Consider the following 23130-nt stretch of genomic DNA (forward strand, 5'->3'; position numbering starts at 1 on the left):
GCAGAAATCAAGAGTCAGATACTTAACTGACTTGAGCTACCCTGGTGCCCCTAAAATTCTTTTAAAACTATTTTGATTTAAAGTGATTAGAAGGTAAACTGGTTTAAACTGGTTTAAACAGGTTTCCTTTAGTGAATTGATTTTGGGTATATTAGTTTGTAAGCCCTGTAAATATAACCTATTTCACCAAATCTAAGGCATACTATAATATGTTTTAAGAAGAAAAATGCTTACAATTGATGACACAGTATGTTTATTTAAAAAATTTTTTTCAATTTTTTATTATTTATTTGAGATAGAGTGAGAGAGAGAGCACAAGCAGGGCAGAGAGAGAGGAAGAAGCAGGCTACCTCCTGAGCAGGAAGGCCAATGTGAGGCTTAATCCCAGTACCCTTGGATCATGACCTGAGCTGAAGGCAGACGCTTAACCCACTGAGCCACCCAGATGCCCCGACACAGTGTGTTTTTATACTTAGAATTTTTATTTTTTATTTAGTGAAAGAACCCTTTTTATACTTCTTGATATTTAGATACAGGTTTTAAAAAAACTATTATTTATGTTATGTGTGGTGTGTGATTTTATATATATATGTATATATAATATGTACTGTGATATTATATATATAAAATAAATATATAAACATATAAATATATAAAATAAGATGTTAATGAAACCTATTAGTGAATATGTTTCTAAAACATATTCATATCATCAATTATAAAACATTTTAATTTCGGAGATGTTAAAATACAGAATGTGTACCCTAGGTTCAGGGACATGAAGTGCATCTTGGGTGCAGAGGGGAGACCAGAGTGGGGTTTTAGGTTTGGGCATTATCAGTATACGAAGTAGAAGAGAAGATTACCCAGGGAGGGGGCGAGTAAGGCAAGAGATTGAAGAGTGAAACTGAGAACAGCATTTTCTGGAGTGAGCCAGGTTCCAAGGAGGGAATTTGTAAAGGAGTGACTTGGGAAGTAGAAAAGAACCCAGAGACCGTTGTATCTAGAAAGCAAGGGCTGAAGGAATTTCAGTAAGGTAGAGGTGGTTAATAGTGGCAGAAATGCCAAACAGGAAGAAAGGGGGTGTGTATGTTCATTCCAAAGCTTGGGATTAAATTAATAGCACTTTTCTATAATTGTTTGATGAGAAAGTGTGATGTTTACTTTCTTTGCATTAATTCTGAATGATTTAATATGCCAGTTGAGGCAAATGATACTAAATTAGTCTGTATGTCTTCAATTCTGTTAATGCTAAATTTAAAATGTTACTGTTCATTTGTGGGAAAGAAACCGAGAAGTTGAATAAATTAACATTTTTACCTATTATCTTTCATTTTTTTATGAGGATAATCTGAAAGTGCCTTAAAGATTCTTTGCTCAGTCTACTTCTTTCTACAAATGAGAGAAGTGACCCAGGAAACTTATGTGGTCTGCTCCGAATTAATACATTCAGTTCACGGCAGAGGCGGGGATGGGATGGGTTTTTTCTTTCTTTCTTTTTTTTTTTTAAGATTTTATTTATTTATTTGACAGAGATCACAAGTAGGCAGAGAGGCAGGCAGAGAGAGAGGAGGAAGCAGGCTCCCCGGTGAGTAGAGAGCCCGATGCGGGGCTCGATCCCAGGACACTGGGATCATGACCTGAGCCCAAGGCAGAGGCTTTAACCCACTGAGCCACCCAGGCGCCCCTGGGATGGGTTTTCCAAACCATGTTTCTGTCAGATCTGCTGTGCTCTTTGTCCCTTCTTAAGTTGAAGGCGGTTAACTAGAGGCAATTTCACTCTGTGGATAACTGCACTTTTAGTGTAGAGAAATGGCTTGTTTTAGATTTGTAGTGGAAGATATTAGAGAGCATAGCAAGTATAATAAAGCAGGGAAAAGTAGATAAAACTTTTTAGAAATTAAGAGAGAAATGTATATATTTTGAATCTTTTACTTTTCAGCATGTAGTTATTTTTTTCTCCAGTAACAAGCCTGAAAGATAAGTACATGTGAATATGAGTTTTCTTGAAGATGTTGAGGGTAGTTTCATGTCTTGGAGTTAACACGATGATCTGTTTATTTCTTTTTAATAGAAAAAACGAATGCACCGAACCAGCCTCCACACAAAGACACTGGAAAAACGGTGGAGAATGTGGAAGAATACAGCTATAAGCAGGAGAAAAAGATCCGAGCAGCTCTTAGGACAACAGAGCGCGATCATAAGAAAAATGTGCAGTGCTCGTTCATGTTGGACTCAGTGGGTGGGTCTTTGCCCAAAAAATCAATTCCAGATGTGGATCTTAATAAGCCTTACCTCAGTCTTGGCTGCAGCAACGCTAAGCTTCCGGTATCCGTGCCCATGCCTATAGCCAGAACTGCACGCCAGACTTCTAGGACTGACTGTCCAGCAGATCGCTTAAAGTTTTTTGAGACTTTGCGACTCCTGCTAAAGCTTACCTCAGTCTCAAAGAAGAAGGACAGGGAGCAAAGAGGACAGGAAAATACGTCTGCTTTCTGGTTTAACCGATCTAATGAACTGATCTGGTTAGAGCTACAAGCCTGGCATGCGGGACGGACCATTAATGACCAGGACCTCTTTTTATATACAGCCCGACAAGCCATCCCAGATATTATCAATGAAATCCTTACTTTCAAAGTTAATTATGGGAGCTTTGCCTTTGTTAGAAACGGAGCTAGTTTTAATGGTACTTCAGTAGAAGGGCAGTGCAGAGCCCCTCATGGAACAAAGATGGTGGGTTACTCGACGTACCACGAGCATCTCCAACGTCAGAGGGTGTCGTTTGAGCAAGTAAAGCGGATAATGGAGCTGCTGGAGTACATAGAAGCACTTTATCCATCGTTGCAGGCTCTTCAAAAGGACTACGAAAAATATGCTGCGAAAGACTTCCAAGACAGGGTGCAGGCACTCTGTCTGTGGTTAAACATCACGAAAGACTTAAATCAGAAGTTAAGGATTATGGGCACTGTTTTGGGCATCAAGAATTTATCAGACATTGGCTGGCCAGTGTTTGAAATCCCTTCTCCTCGATCATCCAAAGGCAATGAGCCAGAAGATGAGGGTGATTACACAGAAGGGGACTTGAGAGAGCTGGCAAGTAGCGCAGACGAGAGTGAGGAAGAGCAGCTCTCAGGTCCGAGGGCCCCGGAGCCCACACAGCCCGCTGCCAACAGTTGCAGCATCCATTCGCAGGACTGTGTGCGGAAGAAGCTCGAGAGGCTTGCGTCTGAGGACGAGTCCGTTGGCTGGGGAGCGCCAGACTGCAGCGCAGAAGCAGGCTTTAGCAGACATTGTCTGACTTCTATTTATAGACCATTTGTAGACAAAGCACTGAAGCAAATGGGGTTAAGAAAGCTAATCTTAAGACTTCACAAGCTGATGGACGGTTCCTTGCAAAGGGCACGTATAGCACTGGTAAAGAGTGACCGTCCAGTGGAGGTAGGTTTCTGGTAGGCATTAGTATGATCTTGGCCTTAGTTCCATCCTTACAGTGTGCTGTGTTGATTATTATGTACTTCCGTAGTCTTGATATTTTTAAGGTGTAAGTGGTAGTCACTGTAACTTGCAGATTTAAACATTTCTATAAAGCACTGTGATAAATGTGGAAAGGGATCTATGAAAACTGTTGGAAATTTAGTGAATTAATGTAAGGTGGTGTGGGGAGGAAAAAAAGTCCAGCTATATAAATATAGGATGGAGAAGGACAGACTAGGTATAAATAAAGAGGGAAGAAAGCCACAATCATGGGTGACCACAGGCTGAATATGAGTCAGTAAAAAAGTCAACATGATGCTGAAATATTTTTAAATGAATATGGCATCCAAGGTCATGGATTTGGTTCTTTATTGAGTCTTTGCAGTAGCTTATTCCCTTTTTGAGTAGCAGGTCCAGTTTTTGGCCACTGTATTTTAAACTGATAAGAACAGATACTACACATGATTTTAGCCAAAGGAGATGGGAGTTGTAGAGAAATGTCAGAATGATCAAAAGGGAAAAAAAAAGTTTACGTGTTACAGTTAGCAATTAGCACAGATGATAGAAGTTTAAGGGAAGCCTTAATTATCAAATCCACATTTTGACATGTGAAGATTTTTGTGAGAGGAGTATGCCTCCTAGAAAAAGCAGTTTGAAAACAGTGCAGATTTTGTTTTGATAGCTTGATCTCTCAAATTCTTTACTGTTAAGGGTGATCAGACTAGAAAGGGGCATGCTGTTGGATACTGTTCTTGAGAGGAAGAAGAGCAGTTTTTCTCTTGTGGTGAGTTTGCATATTCATCTGGCTAAAAGCAAAAGCACCCAGATCTTTGAGATCCTTTATTCCTGTCTCTGGTTGCTATTCTCAATTTTAGTAGCTATGTACATACGTATGTATGCACCTTTTATTTTTATTTTTTAAACTTCAGTTAATTACATAATCTGGCTTGCTTTGGCATGAGAGGTGATAGAACAGAGGGCATTTTTTTTTTTAATAATGGGAAACATTAGAAGAGAACATCAGTTTATAAGATTTTTATTTTTCTTGAACTAGACCATGAACCCCTAGGGAAAGGGGTCAGACATCACATAATAGAGCTGATGTTTGCAAAAGGAATCTGTACTTTGTAGCTATAAGAAGTTAGTTTAGTTTGAGTATTATTTTAATTATAAGTTTTAAAGTGAATTTATATATGAGATCTTTTTTTTTTTTTTAAGATTTTTTTTATTTACCAGAGAGAGAAGAGAGTGAGCGCATGTATATGGGCACGCGTGAGCACATGAGCAGGGGGTGGGACAGAGAGAGAGAGAGAAGCAGAGTCCCTGCTAAGCAGGGAGCCTGATGCAGGACTTGATCTCAGGACCCTGGGATTAATGAGATCTTCTTTGAATAGTATTTTAACTTTGAATGATTTTTTATGTACATCTTTTTATTAGAGCAAATGACTGTTTTCCCCCTTTAAGTCCAAAATAACTATTTTATACGATTTTATTATAGTGCAGGTTTCAAAATCAGTAGAACAAAACTAGATATGGAATAAGGATTTGCCGTATACTTCAGATGGCGAATGACTTACTTGATTTAGGTTTTTCGCTGGAGTGGTTCAGTTCCAATGAGAACACATGTGGGCAAGACAGGATTGATGATTAATTTTTATTGTGAAGCACTGTTTTTGAAGTAGTATGAGCCAATCAGCTCTGGTACTATTACCTCATCTCTGATTCAGTGGGTCTCATGAGAGAGAGGGACTCATGGTAGGAGCCCTGGGAGGCATGTGGGGGCTTCTTAAAACTGCTTTAAACTCCCACCCCCAAATTGTCTCCCTCTTCCCTCTGTGACAGCGAACTGTCACTACTAATGGTAGCGTTTTGCATCCCTTAGATGTGTTGGAACAAGAAAAAGATTGGGAAGGAGTGCACTACATTTTCTATTAGAACTCAAGTTGAAAACAGATAATGGTAGGTCACCCATAGTTTTGAATTCCTGTCAACGTTGTATTCCTTCGGTTTGAGCAGTTGAGATTTAACTGAAAAGGTTATCCTTATAGAGCATACAGACTCACAGCTCATGAGTGTGTGATTTAAAGACCGTTAGAATTATTTGCAGATTATTTGCTTTTCAAAACGAAAATGAAGTCCAGAAGGCCCTGTTTTAAGTTTTGTTTTATAAAATATTGTTTTTGTCAGATAACAAGAGTAACCAAGAGCTGAAGTAGAAATTCAGTCCAAACTAATAAAGATGAGGCTTCAAGATTATAATGAACTCAGTGGGAAAGTGAGACTTATTTTTGTTTCCATTTCAGGAACATAATTTCTGGAAGGGGAGGGCTGTGTGTGTGTGTGTGTGTGTGTGTGTGTGTGTGTGTGTGTGAATGTATGTAGACTTTTCTTCTGGGTTTGTTTTAGTCTTTGACTAAGTATGTTGGAGAAAGAGCCGCCGTTTTTAAAATCAGGTAACTGGATTCCATTTCTTGGTGTTGGTGTGGGGCTTCTCAGCACATGACTTTGTAAATGACTTAATCTTTCTAAGTCATTGCATCTGTAAAACGACCATACTACTTTCCTACCTACCTCACAGGGTTGTTGTGAGGCTTTAAAAAGGTATTTGAATAAATGGTAAAATGCTGTAGAAGCCAGATATAAACTCTTAATTTTTAGAAGCTTTGTTAATTTTTTTTTTCTTTTGAAGCTAACTGTTAAGTCAGTATGGGCCAGACTAGTCTATATTTTTATTTTTTAAATGTATTTAACCTTTTAATCTCTGCCAAGTACTCCTGCATTTGAAGGGCCTGTGTTTTCAGCAGTGTATAGGCTTTAGGTTAAGGACAATTTTATTTTCATTCTGGATAGAAGTGTATTGACCAGCTGGCACCACAGATTGTACCCGATACCTGTCTTCTATTTTGCACTGTTGTTTTGGCTTATGTGATAATAGTAATGAATACAGTTGAAGGATTCTTATCTATGTCTTTATATTTTTATTCTTTATGATTAAGTTACTTGTGATTAGTGTTTATAAATACCATATGATCTTATATTTAATTCCCCTTGGCTTATAAACATGCTTTATAAAGTGATTTTTCTCTAAAATCTTATTATATTTCAAGATCTTTAAATTTAAAAACTTGGAATCTTGGGATAGCTCTAGATTTATGGAAAACTTGCAGAGATAGTACAGAATTTTCATATGCTCTTTATTCATCTTCCTCTAATATTGGCATCTTACTTAACTTTGCTATATTTGTCAAAATTAATATATTAACGTTGGTATAAGATACTGTTCACTAGTGTGCGCACATTATCTGGGTTTCTGTTATTGTGCTAATTTCTCCTTTCTGTTCCAGGACCCAGTCAAGGATGCCACCTTGCACTTAGTCACGTCTTTTCGGTCTCCTCTGATCTGTTGTAGTTGTTCAGTCCTCCCTTGGTTTCACAGTCTAGACGGCTTGTACAACCGCCCCTGAATTTGGGTTTGTCTGGTGTTTTCTTAGGCTTGGGCAGGAATGCCGCCGAGTTGAAGAGCCCTTGTGGCATTGTATTGTCCCTAGTGATTTTAACCTGGGTCCCTCAGTGAAGGTATTGTCTGCTGGGCCCTCCACAAGTTGCAGTTTTCCCTTACCCTGCTGTACCCTCGATGTGAGTCACCAATGAGCCACATTAAAGGGGACGGCAATGAATCTCTCCCTCTAGTAGGGAGTTTCTACAGGTATTATTTGGATTTCTTCTGTGTGAAAGATTTACCTTTTCCCTCCCATTTATTTATCTCAGTGGGAAGTCATAAATATTTATTTTTTCTTTGGGTTATAATCCAGTAGTATTGTTCTTTATTTTGTTGCTCAAATTGTTCCTTTTTTAGCCACTGGAACTCTTTCAGTTGGCTTCTGTGTCCTTTTGACATGCCTGCATCTTTTTTTGTATGGTTTTGCTCCTTTTTTTTTTTTTTCTTTTTAAAGATTTTATTTATTTATTTAACAGAGAGAGACACAGAGAGAAAGGGAACACAAGCAGGGGGACTAGGAGAGGGAAAGCAGGCTTCCCACTGAGCAGGGAGCCCGATGTGGGGCTCCATCCCAGGATCCTGGGATCACAACTTGAGCGGAGGGCAGATGCTTAACGACTGAGCCACCCAGGTGCCCGTGGTTTTGCTTTTTGAGCAGTTTCTTACTCTATGGCATCGTCCTTTATTTTTCCTGTTGGGGTCCTGAAATCAGCCATTTTCCCAAGGAACTCTGGTTCCTTTTATTGGAAGACGGTATTTAGAAATGAAGATCTGGGCACTGGATATTACTGTTGGGGTGTCACTGCTTCCAGGCCCACTCAGGTAGAGTTAGAAAATAGAGGAGTGTCTCTCACCCCTTGTGTGCACAGCTTGATGGTTGCTTCTCTGTCGATTGGTCAGCTGACTGACTGGACTGACTGATCAGGTGATCTCCTTGCAGACAGACTACCTGTCCATCTACCTGAAAAATAAACAAGAGTTCACACGGACGTCTCAGGCCTAATCGAGCATCACCAGTTCATCCTAGCTTTCCTCTCCTTAGTTGTAATTTCTTCTCTTGTAGTGAGAAACTGGTTCGCATTAGTACCGGTTTTCAGGTATCTGTGCCCATAGGGCATACATGTAAAGTAGTTTCAGAACTGCTAACCAGAACCCCCGTGAGGAATAAACTTGCCAACCAGAGTCCAGCCTTTCAGTACAGTTCTTTTTGTCTTTAGTCTTTAAAAGAGTCACCGCAGAATTTTCCATAGTTAGCTAGGTCAGCACCTTTTTCTTCACCCTCTTCAGTAAGGTCATATCATACATCTGTACTATAGTTAGGTTCACTTAATCTCAGTCAGCATTCTGTCCTGGGATTCCCCAGTGTTCTAGTTGATTTTTTTAAGTTTGCCGTAAAGTTTACTTTTTGGGTTGTACAGTCCTTTGGGTTTTGTGCATTTAAAATGTTAAATACCCGTAAAATATTTGAGCCGTAGATTATGATATGGTTATTTTATGCGCCTTCCTTTTTGCTTTACCTTATGAAATTTATACATTTTCAGAAGAGACAGATAACATTTTTACTTAATGTAGTGTTTAAAAAAATTTAGTTGCCTGATTGCATGTTACCATGCATATTACCTCAAATCCTAAGGAAGAGTTTTGGGTATTTTGTAAATTACTTTCTTTTGAATTAAAAATGATGTGATTATTACAAGTTTAATGGCCAATAAAATATTGTTTGTTTTATGATCCGAGAATAATTAAGCTAATTTTTTTCCTATGAACACAACAGGTTGCCTTCTATATTTAGAGTGGACAAGGCCTGTAGAACTAGGATATAAAACAACAGTCACCCTTTATCAAGTCTTCCACGTGTTAGGCACAACAACCGAATAAAGTGGTGGTGGTCATTCTCTATCTTACAAATAGGGAGAGTAGATAACTCGCCCCAGATCACAGGAGCTGTAGACTGTTGGAGGGATTCAAATCCAGGATTCTGGGATACCAGTCTTTAAACTCTGCTAATGGTGTCCAAACCTGGCTGCATGCCAGCATTATCCAGGAAGCTTTTGAAAATTCATGTATGTAATACCCTCTCTGGATGCAGGGCAAATCAGAATCTCTTGGGGTGGGATATGAGTGCTGCCATTCTTGACAGACGTCCAGCGTGCTTCCTATGTAGCTGGACCAGCACCAGTGCAATTCTGAGTAAGCCCATTGGAAACACTGAGTAGGCTACAGTACTCGCCTACCACCGCCTTCCAGATCAGTGTTCATTAGTACAGTTATTAAAGTTAATTGTTTTATTTGCTTCACATGTCTGATTTCAATAGTAAAGTTACACGGACTTTGTAGTTGAGTTAGTGTCAAGCTTATAAGCACATACTTGCTCCTTTGCCGATAGGTTTCTGTTTCCAGAAGAAGCACGCTTACTTGAGGGGAAATAGGAAGTAGTTCTATGTTATTTTTGACTGCAGTGAGCCAGCAGAGTCACACCTGATGTAAGATGGAGAAGATCAGAGGACAGAACGCTTAGGTCACAGCGGAGGACTGCATCCTGTGAAGATAACACACCAGCAGCAACAAAACTAGTGGCTAGCATTAATTGAATGCTTGCTGTGTGGATGCGTGTGGGTCAAGTGACTTGGTTGAGGTCGTATATAGCCCATTTGGCAGAGCCAGGATGTGAACCCTAAACTGGCTATGAAGCTATGCTTTTAGCCATTACAGTGTATGCCTCCTGAGTTATATTTCATACCACCTAGTGCTTTAAGTATTTTTTTGACGTAGTGGTTAGCATTTGAATATACGATTTCATGTGAAAATCTGGATTTTTTTTTGCTTTCCTTAAAGTACTAGGAGGAGGTCTATCCACCCTGGGCCCACATTCGCACGTGGTAGCATCTGTCAGGCTGCGATTGACCACAGTGCCCATCGTTTCTTATTCTCTGTCACCCTTCCCTAGTCCCCCATTGATATCACCCACCTGGCCCTGTAAGCATTTCAGTTTGTGATATGACCCCTGGTGTAGAACCATAGAAACTTTTGAAGGGTAATAAAAAGTTGATCTTTAAACAACACGGGGGTTGGGTGTGCTGATCCCTTGCACAGTTGAAAATATGTGTATGACGTTTGACTTCCTCAAAACTTAACTACTACTAGCCTCCTGTGGACCGGAAGCCTTGCTGATGACCTTAGCAGTTGGCGGGCATGTATTTTATATGTCATGTATATCATATATTGTATTCTTACAATAAGGTTAACTAGAGAGAAAAAATGTTAAGAAAATCCTAAGAGAAGATACATTTACTGTACTGTATTTATCAAAAAATAACCACATGTAAGTGGACCCACAAAGTTCAAACTCATGCTGTTCAGGGGTCAACTGTATTTTGATCTGTTCTTGTATTTTATAAAACAATTCACTTTCTATTGTCTTACTTATTGAATGTGTATATAAACAAACAGTTGCTGCTTACCTTGTACTCTGGCTCAGAGTAGTAATTCTCTGGCTTTCATCTTTTACTTTTTGTGCTTATATAAATATATATCTTTGTTATGTAATGCAGGTAATTTTTAAAAAGTTTTTATTTAAATTCCAGTTAACATACAGCATAATGTTACTTTCAGTTCCACACCCAGTGCTCATCATGACAAGTGCTTTCTTTTTTAAAAGTGATAATGCTGTATTGTATAATTTTCTTCTTTGGGGTCGTCGCCATATTTGTATATGTAGCTCTACCTCAGTTCTAGTTAACTGCTACGCATTATGCCGTCATCAGAATGAATCATTTGACTCTATTTTTTAAATCCCACTGTCTGCCTTTGAACAGTCTGTTCTTTGTATCTCTGAGTTCAGTTTTGTTTTGTTTTTAGATTTCTCCTCCAAGTAGTATCATATGGTAATTGTGTTTCTCTGTTTGACTCATTTCAACTTAGCAAAATGTCCTTAAGATCCATCCTTGTCACGAATGGCGGGATTTCCTTCTTTTTTGGGTAACTAAATCAGATTCCTTTTTGTATATATAAAATCTCACACCATTGATAGACACTTAAGTTTTTCCATATCTTGGCTACTGTATATAATGCTGCAGTGAACAAAATGGGTGCAGATTTCTTTTTGCGTCTGCGTCTGTGTTGTCATTTTCTTTGGATAAATACACTGAAGTGGGATTGCTAGATCATGTATTAGGTCTGTTTCTAATATTTGAGGAATGTCTGTCCTGTTTTCCATTGTGGCTGCATCAGTTCACATTCCCACCAACAGCGCACAAATGTTTTCTTTTCTGCACATCTCTACCAACATTTGTTACTTATCTTTTTGATAATAGCCATTCATTAAGTGTGAGGTGGTGTCTTTGTGTGTGTTTTAGGATTTGTTTATCTTGAGAGTATGCGCACGCATGAGCTGGAAGGACAGAGGGAGAGGGAGAGAGATTCTCACGCAGGCTGTGCTTGGGGTCCGATCTCGGAACCCTGACGTCATGATCTGAGCCGAAACCAATAGTCAGATACTCAACTGTCAGTGCCACCCAGGTGCCCTTCTTACTGTGGTTTTGATTTGCATTTCCCTAATGAGTATAACCGTTTCACTCTTAATGGACACTTACTATTTTTTTTTTTTTTTTACTTTATAAGTGGTGTAGCTACAAATACCATGTATGTTCCCGTTTATGAACTTATTCCACTGTTTTGTAAGAATAGTTAATCAAAATGAAATTATGGAGTCATGGGTATACATATTTAAATCTTTGACAGATATTGGGAAGTTGGTCTTCAAAATGGCTGTACTAACGTATACTTTACCCAGTGGTGTAGGAGAAATCCCATTTGTCCTCATTTTTGCAACCATTTTCGGTAAAAACTACAATTTTATTTTAATCTTAATTCTTTTCATTTTTAGTGACATTGAGCCTGTTGTCAAGTTTATAGGCCACATGCATGTTGTCTTTGACTTTTATTCATTTTGTTCATTTTCTATTGTTCTTTTAAATTATAATCTTGACCTATTGGAGCTGTTTTTATTTTATGGATATTATTCATTTTTTATTATGGCTGTAAACTGTTTTTAACTTGTTTATGATGTTTTTCACTAGATGTAAGTTTAAAAGTTTTATTCTAGTTTTGAACACTTTTATTTTGTGTGTAGTGAGAGATTATAAAACATTGTATATTTTTCCCTTATTTTTACATAGTTCAAAGATTTTTGTCGTGGAAAGTATTAAACCCATGCAAAAGTAGACAGAATAATATTATGAGTCCCTTTGAATCTGTATTCCAGCACACTGGTTATCAACTCATGGCCCATACCTCTAGCCACTTGACACCTTCTCCCATCACTTTGAAGAAAATCTCGGGTGTCATATTTTATCCTTTAATAGTTCAGTATGTTTCTCCGAAGGTTGAGGGCTTGTTCTAGAAGTGTACCACCGTACCGTTATCATACCTAAAACATAGCATTAACTCCCTTGATCATCAAAGATCAAATTAGTGTTCATATTTTGATTGTCATAATTATCTTGGTTTTCTTTAAAAAATATTGTACAATTTAAGTCAGTTTTCAAATAATCATACAACGTAACAGTTCACTATATTTTTTTCCAAAGATTTTATTTATTTATTTGAGAGAGAGAGGGAGAGAGTTTGTGAGCGGTGGGGAGGGGCAGTGGGAGAGGGAGAGGGGATCTTAAGCAGACTCTGTTGATCACAGAGCCTGATATGGGGCTTGGTCCTACAACCTGAGATCATGACCTTAGCTAAAACCATGAGTTGGATGTTTAACTGACTGAGCCACCTAGGTGCCCCCAGTTCATTATATTTCTTAAGTCTTTTTAAATCTGTAGCTCCCCCTCCCTATTTTTGGCCATATGTGTATTGAAGAACCTGGACTTTTCATCCTATAGAGGTTCTCCTACCGTCTGAATTTTGGTGATTGCATATACAGTTGTCCTTTTTTGTGTTTCCTTCTTCTCTGTGTTCTGTGTAAACTGACTGTAAGAACTAGTGGCTTGATTAGATCCAGGATTTCTTGATTGATTGGTTGAAGGATGGTGTTAATACTGCTTCATGGGGACATATGTATGACTGTCTCTTTGAGACATCAGCAGTTAACGATCATTGTCTAGATCGCTTACTTCAATAAGGATTGAAAAGTGATATTTCTAATTCTCTTTTCTTATTAGCATAATTATCAGCTACATTAAGTAAGATATTGCTACAATATCTTAGTCATTTCCTCAGTCATTATTTGGTTTCCCAGTGGAATAATTGAACAGAAGTGACAGGGTAAATATGCTTGAATTTTTCCCTTTTATTTACCCTTTATCAGAAAAATGAGTTGGCTTATTGGTGACCAGTGAGTGCTTTTTTATTAATATGATTTTGAACTCATGAATTTAAACCCATTTGATATGTTTCAACCCATCAAAATCATTATTATAATCCATTAAGGTAATTGTAATAATTGGTGTTCACATTGTCCCATTTTGGACAGTGGGAACATATTCAAGTTGGCTGAGGTCCTTTTATCACAGCCCAGGTGAGGAGAGTTTCATAACTTCTTTGATAGCTGATGTAAGAAGCTACTTTAAGCTTATGTTATGTTGTGTTATATTATATATCTGCTTGAGATTGGGAATCTGATTCATCTTCAGGGAATTCTTGTTCCTTTTCTTGGGAAGTGCTATTCTAGGACTACAGTACTGGCATTACTCATTGCTCATTGTAACAGAAGTCGTTGTTTTGGTTCTCTTCAAAAATACATTCCAACTTCATACTAACAATTTTCAATTTTTTTCGTAATCTCTCTTGACTTTTCTTCTACAGTGAAAATCTCAATTTGTGGTGGTAATAGAAATGATGGCATTAGAGTCTCAGTGTAATAGATTATTAGAATATGCTGACTATATTTCATAATACATATACAATAATCTCAGAGTAGTACCAGCAGCAGTATGATTACTGGAAAAGTATAAGCCCCACCCCCCCACCATCCTTAGGGCTATACCCTTTGGGATATACCACCAAATTACTGCGTTTACAAGATAATTCAATAATTCTTATGATTATGCCACTAACTAGACATATAATTAGAATTTCTTCTTTCTTTGGTTGTATATTTAAAATAACGGCTTTATTGAGACAGAATTCACATACCATGAAATTCACCATTTTGAAGTGTTCACTTCAGTGGTTTCTACTATATTCAGAGTTGGATAACCACCACCACTGGCTACTTTTAGAACACATTCAGCATTCCTAAACGAGGCCCTGTCTCCTTCAGCTGCCACCTCCACAGTCCTTCTACTCTTCACCTCAGCCCTGAGCAACCACTTACCTGCTTTCTGTCTCTCTCTATTTGCCTGTTTTGTGCAGTTCATATAAATGGAATCATATATGTGGTCTTGTGTGACTGGCTGCTTTCACCTGGCATCTTGTTCTCAAGGCTCACCCACGTTGTATTTGTAGCAGTACTTCATTCCTCTTTATGGCTGCATAATATTCCATCGTGTGGATGGGCCACATCTTATTTCTCCATTCATAGATCTTTGATTTTTTATTTTTAGGTATTGCTTTTTAAACTTAATTTTGTAGGAATTATGAAAAGTATTTGGTTTTAAGAGAGAATCTATGGAATAATGTATTTTCAAGGGAATCTGGTTTCCCTGATAATGATAAGCTTAAAAAAAAAAAGCTGTTATATTCTTCCATTTTTTTATATAAGCTGTGTATGCAACTTTCTTTACTTTTAATATATGACCAGTTTATTTTTACCCCTTAAGGTTATACTTATAACTCCCTTATAGCTCTCCCCTGCCCCAACATTTTTTGATTGGTATTTGTTCGTTCTCAACCATGAGGATATTGGAATTAATCCTTTTCTTTTACCTGGGCTTTCATTTGAAGTGATTTGCTCTTCCAGTGAAATGCTACGACATTGCATATGCCCTCCCCTTTCTCCTGGGGTTTGATGGGTGTGGTGTATCTGCAGTATGGCCATTGTGGACTGAACTTTCTCCCTTACATTCTCACCTCCTATTAGCCCCACAGGAGTGTGTATGTATGTTTCCATAGATGGACATAGAGACAGAGATAAGAGATTTAGATTTAGGTTCATTTTTCTTTACTTTTTTTTTTTTTTTCAAGGCTCTTGTTTTGGTTTTGTAAACAGCTTCCTGAGTCATTTCGTTTGTAGTAGAGTCCTTGGTAAGGGCTCATAGGACCATTGTTTTCTGAATTCTTGGCTTTTCCTGACAGTTTGCAGCATTGACTTTTGCAAGTTTGTTTGGCCATAACATCTTTGGCTTGTATTTTCTCTCCTTGAATAAGTTTAATATATATCATTCATCGTCTTCTGGCAAGCAGTGTTGAGGTTGCAAAGTCTCATGGAAATATGATTTTTTTTTTTTTTTTGTTTCTGCTTATAAGTAGAGGCTTGTTGGTCTGTTTAATTTATTTATAACCTGGGTGTCCAAAGGATTGTCTTTTTCTTTTTCTTTAAACTCCACTAGTTTACCTGGTGTTGGTTTTTCCACATTGGTGTTTTTGAATACATAGTGCCCTTTTAGTATATGATTTCAGGTTTTGTTTGCTTTCTATTTTTTTTTTAATTTCAAGTGAATTTCTTAATGTTTTAACTCTTTTCTGTTCATTAGTTTGGTTTTCTTCTCTGGGAACCACTACTGTATGTGTTTTGGATCTACTTTGCCTGTCAGTTTATTTCAAACCAACCTCCTTACCTTCCTTCCTTCCTTCCTTCCTTCTCTCTCTTTCTGATTTATAAAATTGTCTTCATTTTTACCTTCGATTTCTGTGAAACCATCATCTGTTCTGTTTATTTGTGCTCATGTTCCTACTGGTTAGCTTTTTGTTTTTAAGATGATTTTCTGTTTTGTTTTTTTTTAAGATTTATTTATTTATTTTAGAGAGAGAGAAAGAGAGAGAGCAGGAGCAGGGGGAGGGAGAGAGGGAGAGAGTGAGAAGCAGACTCCCCACTAAGTTAGGAACCCAAAGCGGGACTCGAACTCATGAACCTGAGATCATGACTTGAGCCAAAACCGCGTCAGGTGCTTAACTGACTGAACCACCCAGGTGCCCCTAAAGTGATTTTCAATTAAAAAAATTATCTTTCGAGTACTGTCACTTTATTTGTGAGTCTTTCTAATTATAATTTATGCTGTTTTATATTTTCTATGATTTTCTTAATTTCTTTTAGCTTTCTTGGGGAAATCAGACTGCAGTCCTCTCTGTTAAGTGCACATGTCTTTCTGGCAGGCTTTCACTGTTTCTAGGGTTATTCTGCTCCTTATTTCTCTGCTTAATAACCCTGTATGGGATTCTACCACAGTCTTTTTGTTGCTCATTTTTAAACATATTTGTTTTCATGAACCTTAAGGAAAGAGAGAGTTTAGAAAGTGTTAGGGTTTGTAGCTTTGAGCTCCTTCTTCTGAATTACCAAAACACGTGTTCTCTTTTTCTGAGATCTTCTGGTGTGTTACCCTCCAACTTCTGGACCTTCTTGTTCTTTACCTCTACTCTACTTCCCTGGTCAGTTGGATTTCAGTCTAGCAGGTTCGTCCTGGAAGGGGGTTTTAGCTGATAGTTGTACGAGTTTGGGAGGCCTAAACCACTTCAGCCCTTTCAGACCTGTTGCAACCCCTCGACCTCACTCATGACCGTGTGCGCAAATCACTGTTTCCTCAAGTCCTAATTGAAGCAGTGAACTTTCTATTGAATAGTCATTAGTGATTGTGGCATTTGTCCCTTTGGGCCCATCAGACACCCTATTAACCCCCTATGTTTCCCTTGCACAAGTGCTGATACTACAGGGTCTGGCACGGTTCACCTCCCCCCTTCTCTTGTACTTTGTAGTTCATGGAGATGCCATTGGACATGAGTCTCTAGGAGTTTTGACTTTGTTGTCCTCATTCTCTCTGTTCTTATGGGGGAACTAAGGGAAATTAAAATCCTGCTGCCACCACTGTCTTTCCAGAATTTCTGTTACTGTGCTGACCCTGTACTAAATTGCCAATATTTGGTTATTTTTGACTGACTAAAATGGCAGTTTTATATGGCTTAATCTAATATATAGGGCACCTGGGTGGCTCAGTCAGTTAAGCGTCTATCTTCAGCTCAGGTCATGATCTCAGGCTCCTGGGATCAAGCCCCACATCAGGCTCCTTGCTCAGCAAGGAGCTTGCTTCCGCCTTCTCTCTGCCTGCCTCTCTGCCTACTTGTGATCTCTCTCTCTCTGTCAAATAAATAAAATCTTAAAGAATGTGTAGCTCTCTGTTTAGGTTATTAAACCTGTATTAACATTTGGAGTCTTTCCATATGTATATGTTCAAACATATTTTTGTATTTATGTTAATACATACTCTAGTTTCTCATATCAGTTAAGAATTTCTAAAATAGCTGTTTAACTAAAAAATTATGACTATAGTTATAGGGGGAGATAAGATGTAATTATTTTTCAGTTTTCTTTAACATTGGATTATCCATTTTACAACTTCTTCAACTGCTGCATACTTTTTTATGTATTGATTAGAGATAATTCGATACATTTCTCTGCTGATCTGTTTACAGTACTTTTCTGTTTTAAATAAAGTAGGTTTATTAGTAACTTTTGTCATCATTTAGGGCAGTTCTTCCCTTTTATTCTTTTAAAAAATTTCTGGACTGTTTTTACTTTTGCATGTTACTTTCTTCCACATTAATTTCATTGAATGAATTTATTAACCTCCCCAAAGTGCCAGCGGGGTTATGATTGTACTTACGTTGCGTTTTTATTGATGTCTTGATTATTGAGTTAGCCCAGGTTTCCTGAGTTGATCACAGATTTTATACCATATTTAATCCTGTGTTCCTCACTGGAAATAATAAACAGATGAAATAGTAGCAAATAATGCCATTCTTGTACTTTATTGCCCCTTCCTCTCTTCTTGTGTTTTATTGAAATAATTGGGAATGTAATACTCGGGTTTTTTTCTTATAGTATGCTTTAAAAAAAAAATACTCCTTTCTAGAACTTGATTATAGTCTTCCACCAAGTTATCATCATGGGGTTGTATCTGCCTGTGTAACTTCTGCTAATTTCGTGGCTTTTCACTTCTTTGGGTATTTTTGTCTTGGGATCTTTATTCTGATTTAATTTTCATTTCACCAGATCCTACTGTACTTCCTCAGTAGTTTTTAGTGAAGTTCTTCAGTGAAGATAAATGAATTGTACTTTGAGTTCTTCCCTGTCCAATGAGGCATCTTCTTTCTTCTTTGCATATTAGTGATATCTTGACTGTGCAAAAAGCTCTCCTCCAGCTCCTCCTCCTGTTCTTTCTGGCCTCCTGTTTTATCCTCCCGTGAAGCTCCTAGATCTGACTTCCATGTCTCTCTTTTTCACTCAAAACTTCCATTCCTTTTTCTTTCGCTCTGTTGTGGCAATAATTCCTGTAGTTAATGTCTAAGTTATTAATTTTTACCACATTCATTCAGTTTTCACTGCCTTTATTGAACTTGTTTTGGGAATCTTGGTTTGTTAAATGTTTTCCAGAGGACTTCAGTGCAATTGTGCAGTATTTTATGTGTCTCTCCTGTTTTTCTTCCATTAATGAGTGTTGCTGTTTCAATGCTTCGCCTTGGTTCCCTTAGTTAAAACTGCTGTTTCCTCTTCAGTGTTCAGTAGTTTTTTAATGTCTGTTCCTCATTGGACACGGATTGACCCACCGGGCACCACCAGTGGGAACACGTTTCCTCTGCGGCAGTGTGGGTCTGGCTGTTGGGTCTCCCACGCAGTGTTGTCTTGCACGATGGACAAGTAGGGATTGTTCTCTTTCCCAGTGAGCCTGTAGCAGATGGGTGAACAGGCTGGAACTCTAGAGAATGCCAAAAAAATTCTTTAGAATTTTATCAGAGAAAGTTTGCGGGATTTTGTAGAGCTTTGAAGAAACCTTTGACCTGAGATCATTCTGTACACCAGAGGAAAATAAGCGTTTATTACCGCCTAAAGCTTTTAAACAGACATGTCTTAACCCTAACCACATTGACCACATTTTAAAAATGATGTATCATTTAAAAATTCCTGACTGCTGCGGGAAACTGAAGTATGTATTAATTTAAATGCAGAAGTATGTGTTGAGCATAAAAGGATGTGAGCAGAGGAGACCAATTAAGAATTCACTCCATGAGAGGGAGCATAGATAGGAATGACATGGAGGCAGAAGAGCTACAATTGGTGATGTTTTAAGCTGAAGAGAAGTTGAAGGGCATCTGGATGGCTCAGCTGGTTAAGCGTCCGACTCCTGGTTTTGGCTCAGGTGGTGATGTCAGGGTCCTGAGATCAAGCTCTGTGTCGGAGCTGTCCGCCCGCAGTGCTGAGTCTGCTTGTCCCTCCCCCTGCTCTCTCTCTCCCTCTCTCAATCTCTCTCTCTGGGATGGGTAGATAAAATCTTCAAAAAAAAAAAAATTGAAGAGAAGTTGAGGTTTTCGAATTTGTTGGCCTCTATTTTCTCAATAAAAAGAGAAGGGAAGGTCTTTGGATATGATTGATCGGGAAGATGTTGCTAGGGGTCTAAGGACAGTGGGGAAAGCTCCACATCCCCTGTCCTATAAGGAAAAGTGTAAGGCATTTGAAGAGGGCAACTGTAAGGAGGGATGAGCAACACTGGGATTCCCGGGAACATTGAATAGCAGATACTTGAGTGGGACCAGCCAGGTCAATTTTATGAATTTTTTTCTATTAGTGTCATTTGGTGTAGCTCAGGAGAGCAATGGACTAGAAGAGTTTGGTAGCACCAAATAGTTTTTGTGTTTATGTAAACGGCTCTCTGGTTTTGTAATCTTTTCTCCAATTTCAATAATTTCTGGTTTTCTCAGTCTGAAGATAGTTATGGCTAATAATGTGTATAACCTAAAAAATAAAGTGTTCTAATCATTTTAAGTATGATGATAAAATGTTTGATGCAAATGATGAACTTGATTCTTTTTCTGCTATGATTTTTTGAGAAAAATATTATAATTTGGTGTCCTTGTTATGATTTCTTATTACTTTTAGAACTTCTTGGGTCTGTGTTAAAAATGTTCAATGATTCTAAAGAATATTTTCCTGCAAAATTGTGATTTTGTAGATCGTCTGCAAACTATAGAGAATAATAGTTGATAACCGCAGCCTTAGGACGCGGTTTTGTATGCTCTCTTAACCTTTGTTGAATTTTTATTCTAGTTTTCCGAATTTCCACACCCCATGTGGGGTTCCGATTATGTGCAGTTATCCAGGAAGCCACCTTCCTCGGAGCAGAAGTGCAGCACTGTGTCGTGGGATGAGCTGAAGTCCATGGACTTACCCTCCTTCGAGCCTGCCTTCCTGGTGCTCTGTCGAGTCCTTCTGAATGTGATACACGAGTGTCTGAAGTTAAGACTGGAACAGAGACCAGCTGGGGAACCATCTCTCTTGAGTATTAAGCAGGTCTGTTTCAAGCACTCCTTAAGAATATTTAGTGATTACTGTGCTATTCTGTAGGCTTGTAGTTTTTATTTTGGATTGAGGGTTTTTTTTAATTGTTGCAAATAATGAAAATGTTCTTTGTGTGGAGTCCTCAGAGATAAGATTGTTGTTCAACCTTTCTGCCATCGCTTCCTTATTCCAAAAGGATATAAAAGTACGGTGATGAAGTGACATAGTCTGTAAACATCGGTCTTTGGAGGCTGGAATCTTAAAATTCACTCATTAGAAGTAGTTTAAGTTCCTTAAATTTATTTATTTTTTGTTCTATTTAAGCTGTGTGGAAACAGATAAATGTCTTTAGAGTGGATATGTGTTGCAATGGGGAGATGTTTGGACTTTTTGCTTGCTTAGACAGTTGCATGGTTTAAATAGTAATGACAGCTGCTGCTTTCTTGTTTTCATTCATTTTGGATGGGATTGTCTAGGGAGTTCGGTACTCCAGAGGTAACAGGAATGACTGGAAGCTGTTGTATCTAGCTCAGTGAATGCTGCAGAGTGTTTGTTTTATGATATTACCATATCCACTCTGCAGAATAAACATGTCAGATTTTGGCAAAAAAAAAAAAAAAAAAGAAAGAGAAAGGTATGTTTTTGTCGATTGTGCATGTCCATCCCCTCATGATGGAAGGGCTAGGAGCTCATTGGTGATGACCGATGGCATCTGGGACAAGCACAGGCCATATGATAGGCACAGAATAGGTTTAGCTGGGAGGGGGTGACTCGCGGACCTCATTGTCCTCACTTCAAGTTTCTGTCCGGCACCGACCAGAGCGCTGCTTCCTCACTCGCTCTGCTGCTCAGCACCTTGCTTCCGGCTGTTGTCCTGTCATCCCCACTGGCCATGCATCTCACTTGTCCACCTGACTGCAGTGGTAATTTAGGAAGTTTGGGTAAAATACTTCCCTTTCTCACAAAATGAATACTTCAGGAATGTAACTTGGTAAGACAAGGCAGAGTTTACCTTTTGCTGATGGGGCTATTGTGAGGATGAAATAGCACTTTATGTTAAAATATTTTAAAAAATAAAAACAATACTTACATGAATGTAGCATTACTAGGATCAAAATAAAACAAATTTTGGCTAAGATCATTCATAGATTTGGTTATAAGCGAATGTCACCTAAGTGACATCATTTTTTTTTTTTTTTAAGATTTTATTTATTTATTTGACAGAGGGAGATCACAAGTAGGCAGAGAGGCAGGCAGAGAGAGAGGGAAGCAGGCTTCCTGCTAAGCAGAGAGCCCTATGCGGGGCTCGATCCCAGGACCCTGAGATCAGGACCTGAGCCTAAGGCAGAGGCTTAACCCACTGAGCCACCCAGGTGCCCCTAAGTGACATCTTTAACAGAGAAATTTACATCTGAACAGAACAGCTTTTAATAAATTTAACTCTAGCCATGGCTCTCTTATGTGGGTAATTATTTTTAGAACCTTTTAAGGGGGAAATTATGTTTATAAAAACAATCCATATTTATTTTAGAATATTTGAAAAGAACAGAAAATGATATAGACAGAAATGAAAATTATCCTATTATGCGGCCACTCAGAGATAACCACTGTAATTATTTTGGTGTATTTTTCTCCATCTGTTTTTTCTACAGAAGTCAAAGAAAAAATATATATATATGAATTTTTGCCCTTAAGTATTTTTTAAAAATAAGATTTTAATGTCTGCAGGAGTGCTCTATTATATAGGTTTATCATAATTTATTTATCGCCATCATTTTAAATAATATTATGATAATACATGATAACTATTATGATGAAATGACTTAAAGGGCAGTCATCCCATGTCAGCCTCCCACTCCTTTCCAGCATTTCCTGCTAGGCCTGCCCATGCTGGCACTCAGCTCTTTGTTTAGATTTGTTTTCCCTTGGCTTCCATCTCATTTCAACACATCGATCCTAGGTTTGATAGTGATTAGACGTTCTTGATGGTAAAGGTCACAAATCACAGTAGTTGCTGTGCTGAATTATCACAAAGATTGTCATGCTCTGTGGCACGTTATGTATGTTTGAATCTCTATTATGTTTTCAGACAAAAATCATCGTTTTGTTAGGGGATTTTTCTCTCCTACCCTTGTCTTATAGAATGCAAACTAGTACAAAAGTAGATCTTTTTCTGTGCTTTATTTTCTACACAGATGTATTTGTGGGGGCATATGTTTTCACAAATCGGTGTTTGCCCGTATGATAGATTCTCTGTGTATTCATGCTGTATTAACTACTTTTCTTTTCAGTATTCAGTTCTTAATCGAGACAACTAAGACAGTTACATAAACGGAACTGATAAGGAATTGGAAAGCGTGTTAGGGCTTTCGGAGGTTGCGAGGCTGAGGAGGGGGATGCGCTGAGGGTGCGTGCAGTGACAGACTTTGTGCCCCGCAGCTGGTGAGGGAGTGTAAAGAGGTGCTCAAAGGCGGCCTGCTGATGAAGCAGTACTACCAGTTCATGCTGCACGAGGTGCTCGACCACCTAGACGGGACGGACTGCAACATGGACGCCTTCGAGGAGGACCTGCATAAAATGCTGATGGTGAGACCCCGGGGGTGTGGGGAGCGGGGATGCAGGGATGTGTGAATGTGTGTGAGAGAGAGCAGAGCACGAGCACGTGAGAGTGAACACGGGGGTGGGGGGGGGCAGTCTCCAACCTGACCTTGTCATCATCTAGTATTGGATT

The 23130-nt window shown here is 38.5% G+C and overlaps 1 protein-coding gene across 3 annotated transcripts in view; it reads left to right on the forward strand.

Annotated features, from left to right (window-relative positions):
• MAP3K4 (mitogen-activated protein kinase kinase kinase 4) overlaps window positions 1-23130 on the forward strand; it is an 83565-nt gene that overhangs the window by 19500 nt on the left and 40935 nt on the right. For all 3 annotated transcript variants that reach the window (XM_032837259.1, XM_032837258.1, XM_032837260.1), the window contains exons 3-5: window positions 2075-3438; window positions 20169-20411; window positions 22839-22985. In XM_032837259.1, the coding sequence (XP_032693150.1) occupies window positions 2075-3438; window positions 20169-20411; window positions 22839-22985 (1754 nt within the window). The remainder of the gene's footprint in view (window positions 1-2074; window positions 3439-20168; window positions 20412-22838; window positions 22986-23130) is intronic.

Source organism: Lontra canadensis, unplaced genomic scaffold, assembly GCF_010015895.1.
Source record: "Lontra canadensis isolate GAN:19392208 unplaced genomic scaffold, GSC_riverotter_1.0 scaffold97, whole genome shotgun sequence".
In the NCBI taxonomy this organism is placed as follows: Eukaryota; Metazoa; Chordata; class Mammalia; order Carnivora; family Mustelidae; genus Lontra; species Lontra canadensis.